General features: G+C 35.2%; 2 protein-coding genes across 5 annotated transcripts in view; both read right to left on the reverse strand.

Annotated features, from left to right (window-relative positions):
• Window positions 1-10,970, reverse strand: part of LOC139501056 (nuclear factor 1 X-type-like) — a 39,840-nt gene extending 28,870 nt beyond the window's left edge. For 3 of the 4 annotated variants that reach the window (XM_071290033.1, XM_071290058.1, XM_071290025.1), the window contains exon 1: window positions 10,832-10,970. In XM_071290033.1, the coding sequence (XP_071146134.1) occupies window positions 10,832-10,909 (78 nt within the window). In that variant the 5' untranslated portion in view covers window positions 10,910-10,970. The remainder of the gene's footprint in view (window positions 1-10,831) is intronic. The other variant, XM_071290063.1, reaches the window with a different exon arrangement.
• Window positions 10,971-15,184: 4,214 nt separating this feature from the next.
• On the reverse strand, window positions 15,185-19,097 carry LOC139500871 (tripartite motif-containing protein 2-like). The gene is made up of 2 exons (XM_071289767.1): window positions 17,576-19,097; window positions 15,185-16,398 (listed from the first exon to the last, which is right to left on the reverse strand). The coding sequence occupies exons 1-2, from the start codon at window positions 19,017-19,019 to the stop codon at window positions 15,572-15,574; spliced, it is 2,271 nt and encodes a 756-aa protein (XP_071145868.1). The 5' UTR covers window positions 19,020-19,097; the 3' UTR covers window positions 15,185-15,571.
• Between the last annotated feature and the right edge of the window lie 4,491 nt (window positions 19,098-23,588).

Raw genomic sequence — 23,588 nt, forward strand, 5'->3', positions numbered from 1 at the left:
AACCTCCAAACTACACAATAAAAAAAGTACGAAGGCGGTCGTACTAACCTTGAAAATGTTGAATCAGAAAAAGATATGTCAGATTATTATTATTATTATTATTATTACAAGGCATTTTTATAGCGCATTATATAAAAATACAATTACTCTAAGCGCTTTACATGTTAAAACAAAAATACACAAGTTCGTACATACACGAAATTACAAAGTTAAAAATATACCAAAATATGTATAAAGCATACATCAAATCAACTATAAAAAGTTAAGACTACAGCAACTTGGTAAAAAATTACTTAAAAGAATTATTAATGAATAAGTAAAAATTTTAATAACTAAATATCGAAATATATATATACAGAAAGTCATAAAATCAGAATAAAATGTACAAAATATTAAAAATCAACATCAGTCAAATACAACCAATCACAGTTCCAGGTCTTAACTTATTACTATCAGAAAGACGTAAAAAACACAAAATTATAAAATTTCATGAAATGTTTCACAATAAGACCCCTGATTATTTAAGCGACATTATCCCTCAACAATTGTTCAATATTCATAATTATGACACACGACGAACGAATGACACGCAACATATAAAGTGTAGAACTGCATTTTACCAGAAATCTTTTCTCCCCTCAGTTATTCGATCCTGGAATGCTATTCCGGACGATATCAGACTAAGTCCATCTAAGTTAACACTTAAAGGTTACCTTAATCAAAATGTAAGAAAAATGCCAAATTATTATTTTTATGGAGACAGGAAAGGACAAATACTTCATGACAGACTTCGGATGGATTGTAGCAATCTGAACGAACATTTATTTAAGAGAAATCTTGTAGAAAGTAAAAACTGTACCTGTGGTAGAATCGAGAGCAGTAAGCATTTTCTCCTCGAGTGTAATAATTACTCCCTTGTCCGAAAACGTACGATAGAAAAAATTCCCTTCCCATACAATATAGAAACACTCCTATTTGGCTGCAATAACCTCAATCAAGAGGAAAATGTACTCGTGTTTAAACAAGTGCAACAATTTTTGGTAGATTCGAAGCGTTTTGGCTAATAGCGTCGTTCGTGCATGACAAAGATCGTAATTGGGTGAGACAGTCTTGACAAAGTCCTGTAAACACACTCCGCCGCCGGTACATATATATATAGGAAAGATCTGATGAAAAAAAAATCTACTTTTTTATTTGCAGTTATTTCCTTTTATCTTTTTTCTACAGGGAGACGGATTAATATAAGGGAAACCTTGTTTCCGAATCCTTTTGTAATATGTTATCACTGTATTTATATGTGTATGCCATGTACATGATTTTTTGAAATAAAATATGTTTAAAGTAACTTATGAGCGATCCACAAATGCAACTTTGAATAGATGCGTCTTCAGTCCTTTTTTAAACAGTTCTAGCGATTGTTCATTTCGAAGATTTGTTGGAAGGCTATTCCACAGAGTTCCGGCCGCCACATCGAACCTCCGTTCACCATTCATTTTGGTCCGTGCATTTTTTGGCATCTCAATTAAAGAAGCATTTTCAGATCGCAACGATCGTGCTGGTTTGTAAAAATGTATTAGTTCACTAAGATACGCAGGTGCAAGTCCATGCAAGGCTTTGAATGCGTAAAGCAACAGTTTGTACTGGCATCGGAATTTGAATGGTAGCCAATGAAGAGTCATAGGTGTTGGAGTTATATGTTCAAACTTCTTTTTGCGGGTCACTAGTCTGGCAGCTGTGTTCTGAACACGTTGAAGTTTGGATAGACTTGAGGCATTCACACCATACATCAAAGCATTACCGTAATCAAGTCGCGACGTAACAAGAGAGCATACAAGAGTTTTGCAAGCGTCCTCCGTTATATATGATCGAATCCGTCCTATGTTACGAATCTGATGGAAACAGGATTTGGTAATTGTATTTGTCTGTTGCTGCATGCTGAGGGTTTGATCGAGAAAAACTCCAAGATTTCGAACACAGGTAGATTCACTTAGTATAGTTCCGTCAAAATTCAGTTGTAACTTACTAAGACTTTTGACTTTGTGTTTTGGAGCAAAAAAACAATCAATTCGGTCTTGTCCTGATTTAACTTCAACATATTTGTACACATCCAAGTTTTGATATCTTCCAAACAAGCTTCTAGGCGCTCGGTAATGTCATCCCAGTTATCTAATGGCTTGATGACTTGGTAAATTTGCGTATCATCCGCATAACAGTGGTATGCCATGCCATGCTTCTTACATGTTTCACTAACCGGGTACGAAAACATGGAGTAAAGTCTCGGTCCAATCACGGAACCCTTATGGACGCCATATTTCAGAACCATATTGTCGGAGTGAACAGATCCAATAGAGACACATTGCGACCTATTAGTCAAGTATGAACGAAGCCACGACAAGGCTGTTCCAGATATACCAAAAGTATACTGTAGACGATCGAATAGAATGTCGTGATCGATCACGTCGAACGCTGCTGAGAGATCCAACATCAGCAATATTACACAAGAGTTGTTGTCGAGTGCGCATGTAATGTCATGATGAAGACGGATCAGTGCTGTTTCAGTTGAATGTCCAGTGCGATATGCTGACTGCATATCGTCATGTAAAGAGTTCAACATGATATGAGATCCAAATCTCGTGTCAACAACTCTCTCGACATCTTTGGATACAAATGGCAAGTTTGACACTGGGCGGTAATTTTTTAGAACTTCTTTTTCTAGGTTCGCTTTCTTAAGTGATGGCCGCACAACTGCCTCTTTGAAAGTTGAAGGTGCTATTGATTCAGCCAACGACATGTTCACTATGTTCGTAATGACAGGCGCTAGAGTGTCTATGCACTCTTTGAGAAGGTGTGTTGGTAAAGGGTCCAGTTCACAGGATTTGGATGGCGCCTTCAGAATAATTTTCTTGACTTCTTCGAGTGTTGCTGGAGGTAGAACATGTAAATGCACGCCTTTGAATTTCTGATCAGCTGATAGATAATTTCGACTTCCCGACATTTCGCCGATCGATGAACATAATCCATTTCGAATGGTATCAATTTTACCAAGAAAAAATTCACAAAACCTATTTGCTAAATCCTTTTCATCATAGGACAAAGGGAGAACCACTTCACGCTTGTTCCCCATTAAATCTCCAGTTATTTTATGTAACTGTTTCTGATCGTTACTAATCTATCTCGGCAATTTTGTTCGAATAATAGTCTTTTTTACATTTTATAGAAGCTGTTCTTTGTAAATTTGCAGATGCACTGTCAGTTTGGTTTTTCGCATTTTTCGCTCCGCCCTCCGACGTTCCATTTTAGAGTTTCGTAGCTCATCGATGTACCATTCAGTATTAGGTCTAATTGTTATTGTCTTTGATTTAATTGGAGCATGCTTGTCGATCATTGACTTAATTTGAGAATTGTAGCTTTTGACAATTTTTTCAGCAGACTCTTGGTTGGTCTCGGGATTTGAGATGTTTCGTAAGTCGTCCTTTAAATCAGACATATCGATGTCGCGGTATGTAATTGTTTTTCGTTGTTTAGGAGGTTTGGTCACATTAAGTTTGGTCAGGAGCGCGAAGTGGTCGCCAGATGGATTTCCCTTATTATCACAAAGATTTGGATTTTGAACTAACGGTGTTTCGAGCAAAATCGGACTATCCTCTCTAGTAATTACCACATCAAGAATATGCCCACAAATATGTGTCGCGCAACGAACGTGTTGTACTAGTTCATGCTCTATCAATGTTTCTAGAAATGTTCTTGCCTCAGAATTACTTGGATTGTCCAGATGGAAGTTCAGATATCTGGTGTAACTATTGACATGAATCTGACATTTGCAAACCATATTCAAAACCAAGTTAATAAAGCTAATCAGATCGTAGGCCTCACTCGCCGTTCCTTTGTCCACCAAGACAATCGCATCTGGAGTATGCAAACAGTATATGATCACCCAAATGTGAATGAAAACAGAAAGGCTGACATTACAAGTATTGAGAATGTGCAAAAGAGAGCGACCAAAATGCTGCCTACAATGAGAGACTTGCCATACGAAGACCGCTTACGAAAACTCAAGCTTCCAAACCTCTGTTTCCGCCGTTTACGAGGTGACATGATAGAAGTGTATAAGTTATTGACAGGGTTATACGACACGTGAGTAACAAATGGTTTACTAAACCGACAAGAGGCCACTAAATGAAAGTTATGAAACAACGAAGTCGTCTGGATCTCAGGAAGTATTTTTTCACCAACAGAGTAGTGGACATATGGAACAGCCTCCCTGAAGAAGTTATATCAGCAAAAACTTTAAACACTTCCAAAAACAGAAGTTAGATAAATTTTGGGCCAACCAACCATTAATGTATGATTATGAAATTTTATCCGAAAGTGAGAAACGTACAATTAAATACAACAATGATGAAGTAGAGCAGAATATAATCTGAAGATCCATAGGTAGGTAACATCGCATGACTAACAAAAAGAACACTTTTAATAAGTTTAAAAATTAACATGTCGTTCACCAAGGCCTATATGAGCTTCTTCAACAGGCGATGGCGATGCTATGGACATTCTCGAACATTGTAGACTAGATTATAAATTATGACTAAAATCTTATTTTTTCATATCTTGTATTACTGATCATTTTTTGTTTACAATTTATCTCGAATCTTCTATAGTGTTTGCCAAAAAAAAAAACCCGAAAATGTTTAAAAAATAAATTTGTCATTCAACCGAAAATTTACAGCGCACATGTCCGTCCTCTTGTTGAGTATATGCTCCAGAAGTCTGGATCCCGTATAAAACTCCAAATATCAACACTTATTAACATGTCAATGGAGCAGATTTGTCTGCAATTTCATCAGCGATCAAAAAAGTGCAACAGAAATGTTCACATGCCAAGAAATCCTCGCTTAAAATTCCGGTCAACCCCCTACGGCAGTCATTAGTAGCTAAAGATTTGATTTCATTCAAGAAATTAATGTATGACCTTCATGTACGTGTCGCTTAGAACACGGCCATATACCAAATGGTCAAAATTAATCATCCATGTAATTTGCTCTATGGGGTGTTTGCAGAATTTCAACGGAGGCAATTTCTTGGCATGCGGTTGGTTGGAATTACGCGCTTCAGACTTAGGACAGATACTTGAGAGTGACGAGGTTGGATGTGTTTGCGGTCGCGCCAACCTACGAAAAAAAAGTAAAAATCCATCGAAAAGATCAGAACTAAAGATATAAAAGTAAAAATTAAATTACAAAAACTCAAAGGACTATTTTGGTCATGTTTGATTTTTGTAGATCTTGTCTTGCTGGTAACTTTTGTTTATTTAAGGATATGTCTATCTATTATAGTTAAAGATATATAAGGCAAAAACCTAAACAAAAGAGAGAGAAAAATATTCGGCCTTGAAGGGCAATAACTCCAATAAGAAGTATTCGGACAATTTCGGCCATGTTCACTAATTACTATATCAAGTCTCGCTGTTCATTTTTGCAATTAAAATTTGCCTAGCTCTGTCTGTTAAAATTTTCAAGATAATAGGAAAAGGCCCCAAAAATTGTGAAAATTCGTTATCTAAAGCCAATTATTTAATGAAAAGTTGTCTGACAGTTTTGTCTGATGTAAATGTACAATAGGTAGATCTATTCTAAGCAAACATAAAGATAAACAGGTAGCCATAATGTAGCCTTCTACATTTTTGTCATGCGTTTTTACATTTCAACAAGAATATTAGTTACCCTATTCAATGAAGACTCTCTACACAAAACTAAGTTGAAATACCGAGTAGTATAGGTCGTGACTGGTTTTACTTTCTTTCTCTCGAACAAAATGGGGAAGTCATATCAATTGTTTTCCAAGGGATTCTACTGAATTTTAAATCAGCTCCTTTTATTAAAGAATGACCAAATGTGCATAAGGACGTTTACATGCGCATATCCTTCAAAGTTGGTTTCAAACTCCACAGCTTATCACAAATTCTGAGTGGTTAAGGGTTTCGTGAGAGCTGTCGATCGACACTAGCTAATGCTGCAATACTCAGTAAAGACCTTACAAGAAAACACTCTTCAAATCATGGTTGCGTGATCTTTGTTCAACCTCAAGAAAATGGTGCATTAGTGGGACCAGTGTTAATATTTGCTATCACTAATCTTTTGCTCGTCCAGTAATTTTTCACAAGTAGTCTGAAAGGTATTGGACTAAATTTACCAAACTCGCGGTAGGTACAATCTGCAAAAAGGATCTGTTGTTAATATTCATCTGAAAGAAATATGATGGTCACTGATTGATTAATTTTCAAATCACTTCTCTTTAGAATAGACCACGAAAAATATCTCCAAACCTAATATAAAATTCATTTTACGGTGAATGGAAAACAATTATTTTCTGCTATTTGTGTAGCATATGCAGACTTGTTGACAATTATTTTTTATTTTTCTCTGTTATAAAGATTTTACAAATCAAGTTTCCCTGTTTATATACTTCTTCCTGTTTGTCAGACGGTTCCTTTTTATGACCAACTGAGGACCTGTCGAGAAGTCGTAACTGGATCTTATTACATACATTTCTACATATATACATGTAAGTATTTTAAAAAATAAACTGTTTTTTTTTTCTCTTATAAACGCGGAAAGAACTAAGTATTATAAGCGATTAAATTTTTTATGCAAAATCAGCAGATCAACTTTGGTAATAAAGCAATTCTTTGTATAAATTTGGTGCGCCCGATGCGCATTTCTGGATAAGCGTTCAAAAGGAACGCACGAAATGAACAAAAAATTAAATCGAGTATGGATTTATAAATTCGTGTACTTATATTTGAAGAACTTTGAGACCATCAGGTCTGTGATTCCTAAACAGAAAAGCCAAAACGATATCATGTTAACTTTGTCTGATGGAGTTGCCGGAAATTTCTAAATTCATTTTTTTATCTAAATTTCGTTTCGACCTGTGGCCTATTTATTACATTAAGAATTTACCCTGCCATTCAAGGACAAGTTTATAAAATAGTATTTCAAAACCGAAGATACCATACTTTTAGAGAACTACCCATCCGGACCAAACTTATATTGGGCGAAATTTTTGTAAAAAAACATTTTGTCAAGTTCCGAATTGTAGAAACAATGAATATAGATGAGCCTTCTCAAACCTTAATCATCGCTTGATTCTGAGTGAATGATATAATGGCTTCAATTACACGTGTGATACATACTACTAGTAAACCACATTCAGTTAGCCAGTTACAGTTATATGTATACATATACAATAAAGACCATAAAGGATGTTGAAAATTAACAATGATTTCCGTTTCCACAACACGTGTATCTAGAATTTTCTAAGACAAAACAATTTGAAATGTCATAAAATTAAAACATTGGAGAGCATATAAAACAATAGTTAGGAAACTGGTTTTAGAGAAAGTCATGTCAGAGTCTCTAGAGACAGACAACACATTGCTTATTCGAATAGGTGACTGTTGAAAGAATGGAGAAAGAATCATCGTTTATTCACACCAAAAGTTGGAACAGAACGTGTATATTATATAACAGAAACGTTGGATAATTAATTTCCACATTACATTTAGTTCATTTTATCTCTCTTTAATGTGATTCTTACAACAAAAGGGTAAGCTTCACAACGCCCCATTACACTTAGATCGTCTAATGATGATGATATATTTGAGGGCAGAAACGGTCAGTCAGGTTATATCATCGTTATTGTCAATTATTGCATGGTCAGATGTAGATGTTCTAACACACAAAAACCCCTTGATGTAAAGAACATTACAACGACTAGTTTGGAAGAAGATTATTTGACATATCATAGTTGTTTATGACTGCCGAAACTCTAATTAAGGTGATATTGTAGACCCTAATTGTATACGATTCTCTAAACCTAATGAAGGAACCTGTTTAGGTATAAGTGTATTTTGTTTTCGTATTTCTATCTATATATATTAAAAATGGTCAAATATCACTTTCAACATGTTTTAAAATCAGAAGAGACCTTTCTGTACTGTAAATTTTCAGATTATAATTTCTTATTCAATCATATAACCAGTAATTTGTATAGTCGAACTATACAAATCCTTGATATAACCAACATAATTTTGTCATGAACTGGTTTCTGTTTTTTACCCATGCATATTATATATATATATCTATATATTTATTAACAATCCCTTCACATCGGGGCCAAATATGCAACAGCGGGTAATTACCGTATTAGTGACTTTGTTTGGATCATGACAAAGTATGAAATATATATATACACTACGTAAAAAATTAAATCATTTATATGAAATTAAAAGTATCAATATATAGCTAAAGTGTTTCTTTTTAAAATCCAACCTTTGACAGCCAAACACTTCTAAAAATGAATAAAAGAAACTGTAATAGTGAAAAAACACATTGCATGCTTTGAAGTCGTGGACATTTGCAAAGCCTTGTGATTTTTTTTGTGTTTTTTTTTACTTACAACTCCGGTCTAATTGTGGGATAGTATGAGGAATAACTTTTTTGAAAATAGTTTTCGAGATCAAAGGCTAGATAACTAAACCTTGCATGTTCGATTCTTATTTTCTAGGCCCCGGACAGTTTAAGTTTTCCTCCTCATATTAAAATAAATGTGCTTTTTATATATATATATATATATATAAGTGCCAATGAGACAACTTTCCACCAGAGATCAAACGACGTAAAACGTAGAATCTGTCGGCTCCCGTTCTTCTCTCCTCTCCAACAAGAGCCAGCAATTTAAATCAGTTTCAGAGAGTCAAACTTAATTTTTGTTAAAAACTTAATTTTAAGATTTGTATACAAATGCTGTCGACTTGAATGGACTTGGATATGCATCCATAAGTTGAATGGTAAAGGATAAACGTAATGTGATACCATAAAAGTAAACAAACATTCATACTGTATGCTTGAAGTTGCGATGGATGCTCCACTTATTTTGCCCTTGTTCATATTTCTTTTCTGTTGTGAAAAAGAACCACGTTTAGATATAGATATTCACAGAGAAACATATAAATGTAATTCATTTGTAAAAAAGTGCTTTGTTACATATTTGTTATTCGTTCATTTTGTATACATTGATTCTAGGCGGTTAGTGTTTTTACATTTGTCATGACGAGTCCTTTTATAGCTGACTATGCGGTATGTAACCTATATATAGTTGTTCATTTGTGTGTCATTTTGGTCTCATATGAAGAGATGTTTCATTGGCAATCATATACCACATCTTCTTTTTTATTTTGTACAGAAGACCATGGTGCTGATTCGTGTCTTTTGTATATTATACGTTTATTACATTCGAGTGTGGCTTTAAACTGATTGAATGAAGTCACGATAGTTAATGAAATGTCTTGATCCTCAGGCGGAAGAACACGTAAAGTGGCCTTTGGTTGTAGTATTATATATATTTAAGTCATTATGAGGTGCTGCTCAAATCCTCAAATGTATATTATGATGTACTTTTCAACTTCCATTTGTAATAGTACAATGATTGTTCGTATTCTTTCCATTGTAAGTCTATGTGTGGTGTCTGGTAATAAGCTTGTTAGCACTAGACAGGAACGAGCCGTGAATCATATGGTTATTTTGTTTCACTTTGATCATATATTTTTGATATTTTGCCTTCCAAATATAATTTACTAAATGATAAAAAATTCTAATGCAAAGAAACTGGAATATGGAACGAGATAACGATATATCTTTAATGGAGGAATCAAACCTGCCTGTTCCTATAAGTATTCTCTATATAGTGTTCAAGTGAAGAGGAAGGAACAAATTCGTGGTAGCACATATTCTGTCAAAAATAGTATTATAATTAATACTAATAATCTATGTTATTGTTTTTCTTTCAATGCTACATGTTTGTAGTGTTTAATGACTATCGTTTTGTAATTAATATGCCACTGTCTGTTTGTTTTTGTTGTCACATGATATTTTAGTAACAATCCTATTGTTTGGATTTTATACTAATAAAATTCTTATTCTTATTCTTATTCATATTAGATAAACCAAACTTTATATAATCGTAAAGATCAAAGATGTTTGTAGACAATATGATTGATAGATTGTTGATTGTTTAACGTCCAGTGGCAAATGTTTCATGCATATTCAGGACGAGAACCAATAAGCAATATATACAATAGGTAGATAATCTAAAAGAGGCCGTCCGGGATGAAGGTATATATAGGGAAATTGTGTTGCCTTTCAACGGACCCCTCAAAAAGTTGTGGCACTTTTTCTAGTACTACACAAGACATCGTATTTAACGTCCCCATTCTGACCTTACTTGGTTGTGTACATCCGATGCCCCTCCTCAGTTGGTAAGGGTTTTACCTGCGGTCGGAAGAAGACCAAAGTGACTTTATTTATATTCCCTAGTTACCCTTGGGGTATAAAGCTAATACAGTGTTATTTTTCCCCAGAAATTGTGCAATGTAGAATGAAATGGGTCTAACCACTGTATTACTTTTGCAAACAATTTAGAATTTCAAATAATCAAATATTACGATTAAAACCACGAGATTATACCAAGACCAGGGTTTTGATAACATGACTGAGGATAAAGAGAAACATGGTGAAGTTCAAATGTGTGAAATTCATAACTGCACGGAAACAGTATAACATGTTGTTCAGCTATAAATATACCGGGAACCCATTATTATTGTAGGAGATAATAAAATTACTTGTATTTATTTATATATTTAATATTTATCTATGAATTGATTGTCTTCCACCGTATATGTTTGTTGTCGCCAAACACTGTGAATGTATAACAACAAAATGACATCATTCCAAGTATTCAATAGATATAAAATAATGGTTAGAAAAGAACTTACCGGAGAAAAGTTTTCCATGGGTACATTCCTGTCCGGGGGTCGAAGAAACCCGGAATGGGGGTCACGAATGCACATCATAACCCACTTAACCTCCTACCCCGCTAACAAACAGCACATTTAACCAGACACTGACTTACATCCGTAATAAAGATAGATTGTTTCTAATGAGAACGGGGTTATGACCTCTGTTTTGTTTGATCTTCTGATGCAGCCGTTGATCAATTTATAGCTTGCATATTCTTCCCAATAATTAAATATATGGCTTATGCTGACCTCAAATAAATATATACATGTTTCGAATTGGTATATTAATTAGCGCTTGTGCATCAACTAATAATCATCTGAGCTGCCGCAGACGACATGCGGTTTCTGTAGTCGAAATTAAGGACACTAATGATAGACCACAATACCAGTATTATTTTTAAATCAATTGATAGACATTTCATCTGTTAAATAGTATAATTTAAACTTTTTTTAATAATTAAATCATGTTTTAATAAACAGCAAGGCATAGGTTATTCTAAATCAGTTTGGACATAAAGAAACAAACATCACAGAACATTTCTAATATATCATTACAATACTATGACATGGCAATTGTACAAACATACCAGTAGTAATCGAGGAATCAGCCTGTCAGTTCTTATATGTGTTCCCTATAGTGTCCAAGTGAAGAGAAAGGACCAATATTCGTGGTAGCACATATCAGATAGACCTGTTTTTTTTCAATTTTGGTTTATATTTATGTTTCGGGGTTTCGTGTGACGCTCTATATTCACTCAAGTAGTACACCTTTTTGATTATTGGCCAGCTGAAGTCCGTCTCCGGGTGGGGGATTTTCTCACTGTGTCGAAGACCCATTGGTGGCCTTGGGCTTTTTTTTATGCCTTTGGTCGGGTTGTTGTCTCGTTGGCATCCCATTTTCCATGGGCGATTTCATTATATATTTTATATGTATTTTACATGTATGAAAATTTTAAAAATAAAAATTTTCAAAATTGAAATAAATCACTCCCATATTTCTACGTAAAAGAACATTTATTCAATATTTGGAGTGGCCTCAGGTAATAATATTTATCCGTGTCTTCTATAATTTACAAGAAAAACCAGGAAATACGCATTTAGTACCTCCGACCACCGGACAACAGTTAAACATATACGGGAATTCATTGCTGATCAGGAAATACTATCAATTCTTCGTTTATTTTATTTTTTTCACTTGTCATTTATTTTTTTCACTTGTCATATATTTTTTTGGCCTGCCCAGGACCAACTTTTGCTATCAATCAAACGTCTTCTGTGCAATATCCTTATGGGTGGAAAAGTAAATATAAGCACCACAATAAAGTAATTAACGTTGCAAAGTTCTTCTAATATCTTTATAAATCATTACAACAATTACAGTTTCGCAAGAAACAACATTTGTAACACAACATAACAATATATACAGTGTTATATATAAGATATCATTTATTTTCAAAAGAACCATATAAGGGGCAAAAAAGTTACAAAAATGATTAACATAAAAAAAAATTATACTTGAATAAATCAAAGTGATGGAAACTCAAATCATTCATGGAAAGATTAGAAGAGAAGTTAGAATAATTTCATATTAAGGTAGGATGGGGAAAAATGAACTATTGCTGAAAATTGCATTAACAGCAGGTCTTTAGAAGGAAACACGCTTTTCCAGTATGAGGATAAAATGAGCTCAAATTAAATAATATGGGTCTCTTAATTTGCACAATTTTATTTAAACTGCAGTTTATATCTTATCCAAATAATGTTGCCTGTTCTGAACATGTTTCAAAAAAAAAAAAAAAAAAATGCAAATAAAAATTCTTCTAGTAAATGTTACCAACTATCCTTGAAGGACATAAAATTTAGACCAACAGCTAAGGACTTAAAGTGTCAACAAAAATTCTAAAAATGTTGTTATGGGGCATTTTGTAAGATGAAACAGAGGTTATATGACATTGAAGATTAAAAGTTGTATGGTGCCTTTTGGTCAATTTTTTAAGTATTTTTCAACACAGGGCATTGAAAATGTACTTTTCAACCTAAACCAGAGGCGGATTTAGGGGGGGGGGGCAGCGGGTCCGGTCCCCCCCTTTTTGGGAAAAAAATTGGTTGCTTATATAGGGAATCACTGAAGCGTGACTGGAGAGGGCCCCCTCTTAGGTCAGTCAGTGGGCCCCCACTTATGAAAATTTCTGGATCCGCCACTGTAAACAAATTAAAAAACGTGTTTTATTACAATGTGGATTCTTTCTTGATTGCAAAAAAATGTATTCACTTCTAAAAAAAATCAAATGATTAAAATAGACATACTGATTGATGGGGATCGGCCGGAATAAAGTAATAAACAATGGTTTGTTATAATTAAAAGTTTGGAAATTTTAAAACTGTTTCAAGGCAATTCCTGATAAAAAAAAAAAGTGAACTAATCTAAATTGTTGATTAATTACAGATGATTATTGAAAATTTATCAAGTAAATTACAGGCCTTACTTAAATACCTTTTATATATTCATATTTTCATATTTCATTTTTTTTAAAGATCTTGTTAATCCAATAATCATTTATCTTTTAGATATAATTTACAGAATCCCTTTATGTAATGTCGATCAAAAGTTATAGGCAATAAACCAGATATCATTGAGATGGGAGCCATCTCTGTCACCGGGGCCCCGCTGTGAATAATGTGCATTAAAAAATTGTATCTTTACCATAGGACATGGGTTTGTCAACTGAAATCAAAGTTTTTGACCTTGACCTTTGACCTAGGAAGTTGTAAATAAATTATGACACACCCTTTGGTGTTGGTTTATAAACATGTCAAGTATAAACTTTGAAATGATAACGGTTCTCAAGATATAGAGCGGACACGCTCTTTACCATAGGACATTGGGTTGTCAACTGAAACCAAAGTTTTTGACCTTGACCTTTGACCTAGGAAGTTGCACATAAATTATGACACCCTTTGGTGTTGGTTTATATACATGTCAAGTATAAACTTTGAAATGATAACGGTTCTCAAGATATAGAGCGGACACAATCTTTACCATAGGACATGGGGTTGTCAACTGAAACCAAAGTTTTTGACCTTGAACTTTGCCCTAGGCAGTCGTTCATAAATTATGACACACCCTCTGGTGTTGGTTCATATACATGTCAAGTATAAACTTTGAAATCATAACGGTTCTCAAGATATAGAGCGGACACGATCTTCACCACAGGACACAGGGTTGTCAACTGAAACCAAAGTTTTTTTACCTTGACCTTTGACCTAGGAAGTTGTACATACATCATGACACGCCCTCTGGTGGTGGTTAATAAACATGTAAAGTATAAAGTATGAAATCATAATGGTTCTCTAGATATGGAGCGGACACGATCTTCACCACAGGACACAGGGTTGTCAACTGAAACCAAAGTTTTTTTACCTTGACCTTTGACCTAGGAAGTTGTACATACATCATGACATGCCCTCTGGTGGTGGTTAATAAACATGTAAAGTATAAAGTATGAAATCATAATGGTTCTCTAGATATGGAGCGGACACAAAGTGTTACGGACGGACGGACAGACGCACGGATGGACTGACGGACGGACAGACTGATCACTAGAGGGGACCCGCCTTTGGCGGGGCCCTAATAAATCTATCGTCCTTATATATATCAAACACCTAATATATATTCAATTATGAGGTCAAATATTTGTATATTGTGATGTATATTGCATTCTGTTTAATTAAGTAAGACTGAGGTTGATAAGTAATGTGGTCAATTTGATTGACAATTTAGGAGGTGGGGCATTGTAATTAAAGGTCTACCTTGTCTTTGATTGTTTACTGATAATGACAGTTGTCAATCATACTAGTAATGTATCAATACCCAATTACATTATCAAAATGTTTTTAAAAAAAAGCCTGCACATCAACACACCCTAATGACATACATTCTTGAATGAACTGCTCCAATAATGCCCATTTTTTCAGTTTATATGTGTATTATGTGCACATACATGAGAACCATAGGGAACAATATTTCGTGTGAATACATTTAGTAACAGTAGCTAACCTGTCGTGTTGTTAGGGAGGCTGGTACCTTAGTAAAGATTTAGAACAAGTTCTAATCTTTCCTAAAAACAACAACGCAATACGTAGTTTACAAATGAGTAAATAACATAAACATATATATGTACCATAATATTACTGTTTGTTCACCAGTTAGTTATACCACCAGTATATCCTTTACGGAAGTAAAAAAGAAACCAAAAAAAAGAAAAATTAATAAATAAGATGGGAATGTTTGTCAAGTTATTTCAGGTGATAAAGTTATCAAGGGAATGGTAAGCAAAAAAGAGGAAATTTCACTATTTGCACAAATACCGACAGTACATTAAACAAAATTAAAATAGATTTTGGCGGAATCCTGTCTCTCGTCTCCTATTGCTAGTGATAGAGTAAAAGTGTAATATTGATTGCCAAAAAAAAAGGTCCATTTATTTGTAAAATACAGAAAAAAATATGTTTTAACTTTAACCTATCTGTATCTAAATCCTAACTACAGTAAAAATAAAAAGGAAAAATGAAAGACTATCATTTCAAAATTTTGCTCTTGTTACTGTCTTTTGAAAATACATTAGCGTATGTCTAAGTTCCATAAAAGCTTATTCTGTCAACTGCACCTAAATGATAACTGCAAACAAACCCCAACTAATATTCCATTCATACCATTTAAAACATTGTTGAGAGTGGAGCTGATGGTTCCTCCCGACTAACAGGGTTCCATAAATCGAAAATGACGACATTCATGTCGGTTGCTACCGCTATTTTAGGATAACAGTTAGATTTCTTTACAAGTGCTATTTCTCTTGGGTTGTACAAATCTTTGTCTAGTTTTAAGGCGGTAACAAACTGTCGATCTTTGACTGAGATTGTCTGAATTTTATTTGCCTTTGTATCTGTTACCAGAACATTTCCTTGTCCATCTAGAGCTGTACCAATTGGTTCTTTGAGCGGGTAGTCAAGTGTACCCTGGTAAGCCCCCAAGATGAAACCATTCGTCTTCATGAAAAGCAGTCGTTTTTTCTTCCAATCACAAACGATAATTTCGCCATCTTCTGTTACATCAACTGACCTTGGATATTCAAATAAAGAATTTCCTATTCCATCTAAAGCAACCTCCATCTGTACAATACCCTGAGAGTTAATGATGTGGATAGAAGGAACAGTAACAAATGGCCGACAAGTACCACAAACCAAAGTATGACCGTTCTTGTCATGGGCAAGGCAACAATAGCCACATCGTGTCACTATACTTCTGGAAACTTCTATCTTGTCAATGATGCGGACGAACAAAACTCGTCTATCCGTAGGTATAGTAACTGCACACATGTTAATGTTGCTGGGGTTTGTGTTCTTTATATATGCAATATCCCATGGCTCTCCACCTGCCGGTACTACAGTTGTACTAACTAAAGCTCCCTTTTCAGTGAAAAGTTTCAACTTGTGATTCCATCTATCTACCATGAGTATACGGTCATCGCCAACCCAGGTCATTCCTAAAAAAAAATGAAGAACAAGAGTGCATGTGGTGAAATGTCTCGTCTGTCTTACTTATCATTGAATTCATGTTAAAAGTCTCTAGCATGGAGGTTTTTCTACAAGTATCATATAACATACACATTATCCATTAATGCTCTATGCTAATGAGGTAATGGTCAGACAAACCTGGCCATACAGGTGTGTACACCTTGCAATCATTCCATACACTGAAGGCAATTTCACAAAACACGCTTAACCTTTTCTCAATTTGGTTCATTTGATTGTTTTAGAGTTTAGTGTGGTGTCCATTTCACTGAAGTGGTATATATATTATTATTTAGGGGCCAGCTGAAGCCTCCCTCTTGGTGCGGGATTTTTTCGCTGCTTTGGACACCCATTGATGGTCTTGGGCGTATTCTGCTCTTTGGTCAGATTGTTGTCCATTTGACAAAACTCACCGTGTCCAATTTCTATTCTGTATATGATATAAGGTTTATTATTGCTATTTTGTGCATTTTTCCTTTGATCTATTTTTGTAATAATTTTTCCTATCATGCTACTCGCTTGAGATGGAATGAAAATTATCGCTATAAACTAAGCAGGCACGTGCCGTTGCTAACAAAATTGACATGAAATTGACAACGTCGTAATCATGGTAATAGGTAAAATAGCGATAAACGTCATCTCAACTCGATAGCCTTTCTCAATCTCCTTGAGATGATCCACGATAAGCTATAGTTATATGAATGTCATGTAAAATATTGCATGTTGCAACAATATATATATATATGTGTATATGCCTCCCTTGGGAACTAATTTGGAAAATAAGATCATCTTATCTTATCTAATCTTATAATATCTCGTCGCTAATACCAATTATAAAAAGACATAACTTTATAATATATATATAAGACAAAACGTCTTTGATTTATGGTATACAAGAAAGGTAAAATTACACTGATACAATTCAACCCATTAACAAAATTTGACTAACTTTAAACTAATCAAGCTTTGAAATTAATGACGTATCAGGCGCGGATCCAGAGGGGGGTTCCGGGGGTTGGAACCCCCTTTTTTTTGGACGATCAATGCATTTGAATGGGGACATGTAATTGGAACCCCCCTCCCCCTTTGTCCTGGGTTAGGAACCCCCCCTTTTTTAAAAGGGCTGGATCCGCCCCTGCGTATACTTACCAACTGCTAACCCTGCTCGACGATCCTCGGCAGACTGACTTTTAAATTGTTGTACATAGTCGCCATACTCATAGAAACCCATTGGGTCTAATGAACCTCTTGAGGGATTTGTCGTACTATCTATAATACCTACTGCCTCACAACTGGATGTATTGATATTGTCTGGAATCGGTGATGCCGTACATTGACTAGTCAGTGATGGGGTGGCAATGTCCGATTCAAACAATATGGTGGAAGGGTGAGTACCCGAATATTCTGTTTCAATTTCCTGAGCATTTTCATTCATATCTACATAGTTAACAGATTTGGTAACTGGTAATCGTGTTAATTGACTCGTAGATACATGAGGATCGCTGACCTGTAACTCTAATGAGCCAGTAGGCGAGTTTTCATCTAAATCCGATGGTGTAGCTCCATTCGTATTTTGATAGTTTACTGTGATCTCGTTCGAAGTCGAAGGATCTGTGCTTATGGCGCCCGTTTCACGTGCACATGGAAGTGCTGGATAAACCAGAAGCTCGTCTATATTACACAGATTTGATGTTCTATCCGATTCTGTTGTAATAGTTTCACCTGCCAATCTTAAGTTAGCCAGTTGAAAATCAAATATGTTTTTCAATCGTGATTCATCTGGTAAAAACTTTACGGTGTCACATATGTCAGTCTCCATTATTTCGGGTTTTAAATTTGACACTTCCTTCTTCACTGATTCATACAAATGCAGATATGAAATGTTTGCATGTGCTTTACCTATAACGCTAAATAGATCAGCATGACTTGCGAATCTTTGACAAATAGATTTATTTTGCTTGATATGTTTGTCCAATTTTTGTTCTAAGGTTGAATAATGTTTCAGCACATAGTCTTGAAACATTTTTTCCTGTTCAATTAGATACTGTAATATTTTCGTTTTTAAATTGTAGTAAAAAGCTGAAACTGTTGTTGAAATTTCGCATTTTTCTTTGAATATACTCTGCTGTTGCTTTACGGAATTTGTATATGAATCGGTGACATTCCTTGATGATTTTGCAAGTTCCTTTTCTACTTTGGCTCTAAACGTGTTTATAATTTCGTCAATATTGTCATCACGAACTGCTTGAACGGACACACAACCTTTGTGTTTATCAGTCCTGCATTTGTCACATAAAACACATTCACATATCTGACAAAATGATGTATATGGCTGATCATGGTGATCTTCACACAATTCTACACCACCTTTCATTATACCCAATAGTACTCGTATTACTGCATCCGATTGTTTTTGAGACGGTCCCTCAAATTCACACCTAGGACAGGTAACCACTCCTCCACTACCATGATCTTCTAATTGACTAATACATGCCGCACAAAATGAATGAAAACACGACAATTGTTCTGGATTTGTATACTGTTTATTGCATACTCCACACTTCACTAAATCGTGAGGGTAATACATTTCCATTGATGTCAAGTCAAAAGGAAAAATATGCAAAACCTGTCCAGAGAATACCTGGATATGTTATGTAAACAATAACAATTTAAACAAAGCCGGGCTTCTCTGCTTATTTTCCGGGTTTTTATAAATAGTAGGATGAATAGCCTACTTAGTATTTATTTTCTTGTTAATGTACTAACTCTTTAGTTAATGTTTAGACACTATATATAACGTGAACTTTATTATTTAATTACTAACCAATTATTTATTGTCATACTCTGATTGTCATATAAGTAAAACATGATAATTGTGAAAAATACAAATAATACGAAATAGATATAGGAAGATGTGGTGTGAGCAGTGGCGGATCCAGAAATTTCCATAAGTGGGGGCCCACTAACTGACATAAGAAGGGGCCCGCTACAGTCACGCTCCAGTGATTCCCTATATAAGCAACCAAATTTTTTCCTATAAAGGGGGGCCGGGCCCCCTGCCCCCCCCCCCCCCTAAATCCGCCTCTGGTGAGTGCCAATGAGACAACTCTCCATCCAAAAAAACAATTTATTAAAGTAAATCATTATAGGTCAATGTACAGCCTTCAACACGGAGCCTTGGCTCACACCGAACAATAAGCTATAAAGAGCCCCAAAATTACTAGTGTAAAACCATTCAAACGGGAAAACCAACGGTCTAATCTAAATAAAAAACGAGAAACGAGAAACACGTATAAATTACATAAACAAACGACAACTACTGTACATCAGATTCCTGACTTCGGACAGGTGCAAACATTTGCAGCGGGATTTAGGGTTACAATTTTTTTTATTTATCTCGTAATTACAGATAAATATCTCGTAATTACGAGAAAATTATCGCGTAATTACGAGATACTTATTGCGTAATTACGAGAAAACTATCGTGTAATTACGAGATAATCATTTTTTATCTCGTAATTAAGATATAATTATAGCGTAATTACGCGATAAAAAATATTTTTCGTAATTACGTGATAGTTATCTCATGATAACGAGATAATCATCGTGTAACTACGGAAAATCTTATCTCCTGATTACGCGATATTTTACGAGTTTTCTCGTAATTATGAGATATTATCCCGTAATAACGAGATAAATATTTTTTTTGTGACCATTATAGGCTTTCGTGAATAATAACAAAAATTCAATAAAAAATTAACTGATTTGATGACATTATTACATATAGATGAACAGCTAAAGTATACTCTTCCAATTATGTCCATCAAGTTAAAGGGAAGTCTTAATGTACAGTCAAAATGTAAGGTGTTAAACCCATCATAGATACCAGAAATATAATCTGTCGCGCTAGACACGCGTTTCGTCTACACAAAACCTATAAGAGATGATCGAAAGAAAGCAGATGAAGGGTCACGCTGGTGGCAAAAATGTTTCACAGACGGCGATGCTCGGATATCGTATGTTAGGTTTTCCTAAAAAGGATGGTGGTAATCAGAATTTATAAAGAAAAGAGTACTATATAATATATCAACAACTGAAAGAGTGCACACGCTGAAATGTCTCGCCTGTTTTACTTATAATTGAATCTATGTCTATGTGACATGAAGTTTTTACCACAGATATCACATCAAGGAGAGACGAAAGATACCGGAGGGACATTCAATCATTTTTTTTATAACGAGGTCATGGTCAGATGAACCACTCAAGACAGACATGTACATCTTACAATCAAATATAGTTGAACTATTGCTTACGATACTTAAAAATAGACCAATTTAGTCTTAATATGCATATTTTTTTAATCAGCTTTGAACTAGTTCTCTGTATCTGCGAGTACTCTCAGATCTGTACGGGTTATGTTCTTCTCATATATGTTATGTTAATGTGCGTATTGTTGTGCGTTTACTTTTCTACCTTGGCTAGAGATATAGGGGGAGGGTTGAGATCTCATAAACATGTTTAACCCTGCCGCATGTTTGCGCCTGTCCCAAGTCAGGAGCCTTCGGGTTGTTGTCTCTTTGACACATTCCCCATTTCCATTCTCAATTTTATTAAGTGTCTTTTTGTTGTTGGGATGTACAATCACCCGGCCAAGTCCACTCTGGTTTTTTTTTGTGTGCTGTTAGATGTATTTCTATTTGCATCCATTTGATGAGCCTTTTTCAACTGATTTTTATTGTTTGTTCTTTCTATGTTGTACTGTTGCACCACTGTCCAAGGTTAGGCCTTTTATAGCTGACCATGCGGTATGGGCTTTTTCATTGTTGAAAGCCATGTAGTAACCTATAGCTGTTATTTTTATTTGGTCTCTTGTGAAGAGTTGTTTCATTGGCCGTCCTACCACATTTTCTTTTTTAAACACTTCACAAAAACTTAACATTGACCAATGAATCATGAAAATGAGGTCAAGGTTAGATAAAACCCACAAAACTGACATACCCATTACAGTAATTCCATACACCACATATAAGTATCCTACTGCTTATAGTATTAGAGAAACGGATCTAATAGCGTAACTTTTACCGTGATCACTGATCCATGAAATGAGGTCGAGGTCAGGTGAATCCTGTCTGACGGACATGTATGTAGACGTTGCAAGGAACCTATATGCCAAATATAGTAATCATTTTACGCATAACTGAACCATGAAAATGAGGTATACCTCAAACGGAAACTTCGTTCCATAAGGTATCTGCATACAAGATATGAAGCATTCAGGTCTTCCTTCTTATCTTAAAGTTTTATAAAAATAATTCATGCCGCCACCGCCGCAGGATAGTAATACTGCGACCTTCGTCGGGGGCTAATCCTATAACATATGACCTCGGGGGCATTATTTACTATTTCTATTTACTGTTTCTGATATTTGTTTTCTACTTTCAAATGTGCCGACCGAGCATTAAAAAAAAAACTAGAGGCTCTCAAGAGCCTGTATTGCTCACCTGATTCTACTTGGGTTTTTGAAATCATATAAAAAAATATAAAATTTGGCTAAAAGTGACAACACAACCTCATTTATAAGGAAAGGAACATCTTTAATTTCATTCAAAAGTCCCCCACTGGCGGCCATCTTGGATGACGGATCGGCTACAAAGTAACAACACTTGGTCAGCACCTCATAAGGAACATTCATGCCATGTTTGGTTTTATTCCATTCAGTGGTTCTCTAAAAAAAAGTCATTTGTATGCATTTCCCATAGGATCCTATGTTAAACTAAGTCCCCTGCTGGCGGCCATCTTGGATGATGGATCGGCTACAAAGTAACAACACTTGATCAGCACTCATAAGGAACATTCATGCAATGTTTGGTTTTATTCCATTCAGTGGTTCTCTAGAAGAAGTCATTTGTATGCATTTCCCATAGGGTCCTATGTTAAACTAAGTCCCCCGCTGGAGGCCATCTTGGATAATGGATCGGCTACAAAGTAACAACACTTGGTCAGCACCACATTAGGAACATTCATGCCATGTTTGATTTCATTCCATTCAGTGGTTCTCTAAAAGAAGTCATTTGTATGCATTTCCCATAGGGTCCTATGTTAAACTAAGTCCCCGGCTGGCAGCCATCTTGGATGATGGATCAGCAACAAAGTAACAACACTTGGTCAGCACCTCATAAGGAACATTCATGCCATGTTTGGTTTCATTCCATTCAGTGGTTCTCTAAAAGAAGTCATTTGTATGCATTTCCCATAGGGTCCTATGTTAAACTAAGTCCCCCTCTGGCGGCCATCTTGGATGATGGATCGGCTACAAAGTAACAACACTTGGTCAGCACCCCATAAGGAACATTCATGCTATGTTTGGTTTTATTCCATTCAGTGGTTCTCTAAAAGAAGTCATTTGTATGCATTTCCCATAGGGTCCTATGTAAAACTAAGTCCCCGGCTGGCGGCCATCTTGGATGATGGATCGGCAACAAAGTAACAACACTTGGTTAGCACCTCATAAGGAACATTCATGCCATGTTTGGTTTCATTCCATTCAGTGGTTCTCTAGAAGAAGTTCAAAATGTAAATTGTTAACGACGACGACGACGGACGACGACGACGGACGCCAAGTGGTGAGAAAAGCTCACTTGGCCCTTCGGGCCAGGTGAGCTAAAAATGAAAATATCACTCGGTATAAAAGCGTTAAAAATTGAATAAGAATGCGAAGTCATGTTATAGGACTACGTCGGGGGCGAGACAAAATGCTATTTCCTAAATGTTGATGCAAGTTGTATAAAGCTATCGACGAGCCCTCTTTGTACTTGTTTTACTTGTCAAGTTGTATATAGCTATCGACGAGCTCTCTTTGTACTTGTTTTACTTGTAGTCTATCATTGATAAAAACAATTTATAACTATAGTAACAAACCAAGGGTCTCCAATAAATAATATGGGGGGAAGCTGAACTTTTATTTTTTAATCAGACCTGCAGCGCAGATCATAATTTTTCGTTTTCTTTTTTTCTGCTACATATTGGGTATTCAGATTAACGATAGATAAATGATACCATCATATTAAATAAAAGTTTAAATTGAATTACATTTTTTATCTGAGCGTTTAAGTTAAATGACTGCTTCATTTGATTACGAAGATAATTATTTTCCTGATCATCA

This window comes from Mytilus edulis, chromosome 1 (genome assembly GCF_963676685.1).
Source record: "Mytilus edulis chromosome 1, xbMytEdul2.2, whole genome shotgun sequence".
Lineage (NCBI taxonomy): Eukaryota > Metazoa > Mollusca > Bivalvia > Mytilida > Mytilidae > Mytilus > Mytilus edulis.

What these genes read in the sequence shown, in the direction of transcription:
- LOC139500871 (XM_071289767.1), bottom strand. Translation starts at nt 19,019, where the DNA reads ATGGAAATGTATTACCCTCACGATTTAGTGAAGTGTGGAGTATGCAAT. An exon ending in TCGAGCAGGGTTAGCAGTTG is followed by an intron (nt 16,399 to 17,575) that starts GTAAGTATACGC and finishes ATTTTTTTTTAG; the next exon opens with GAATGACCTGGGTTGGCGAT.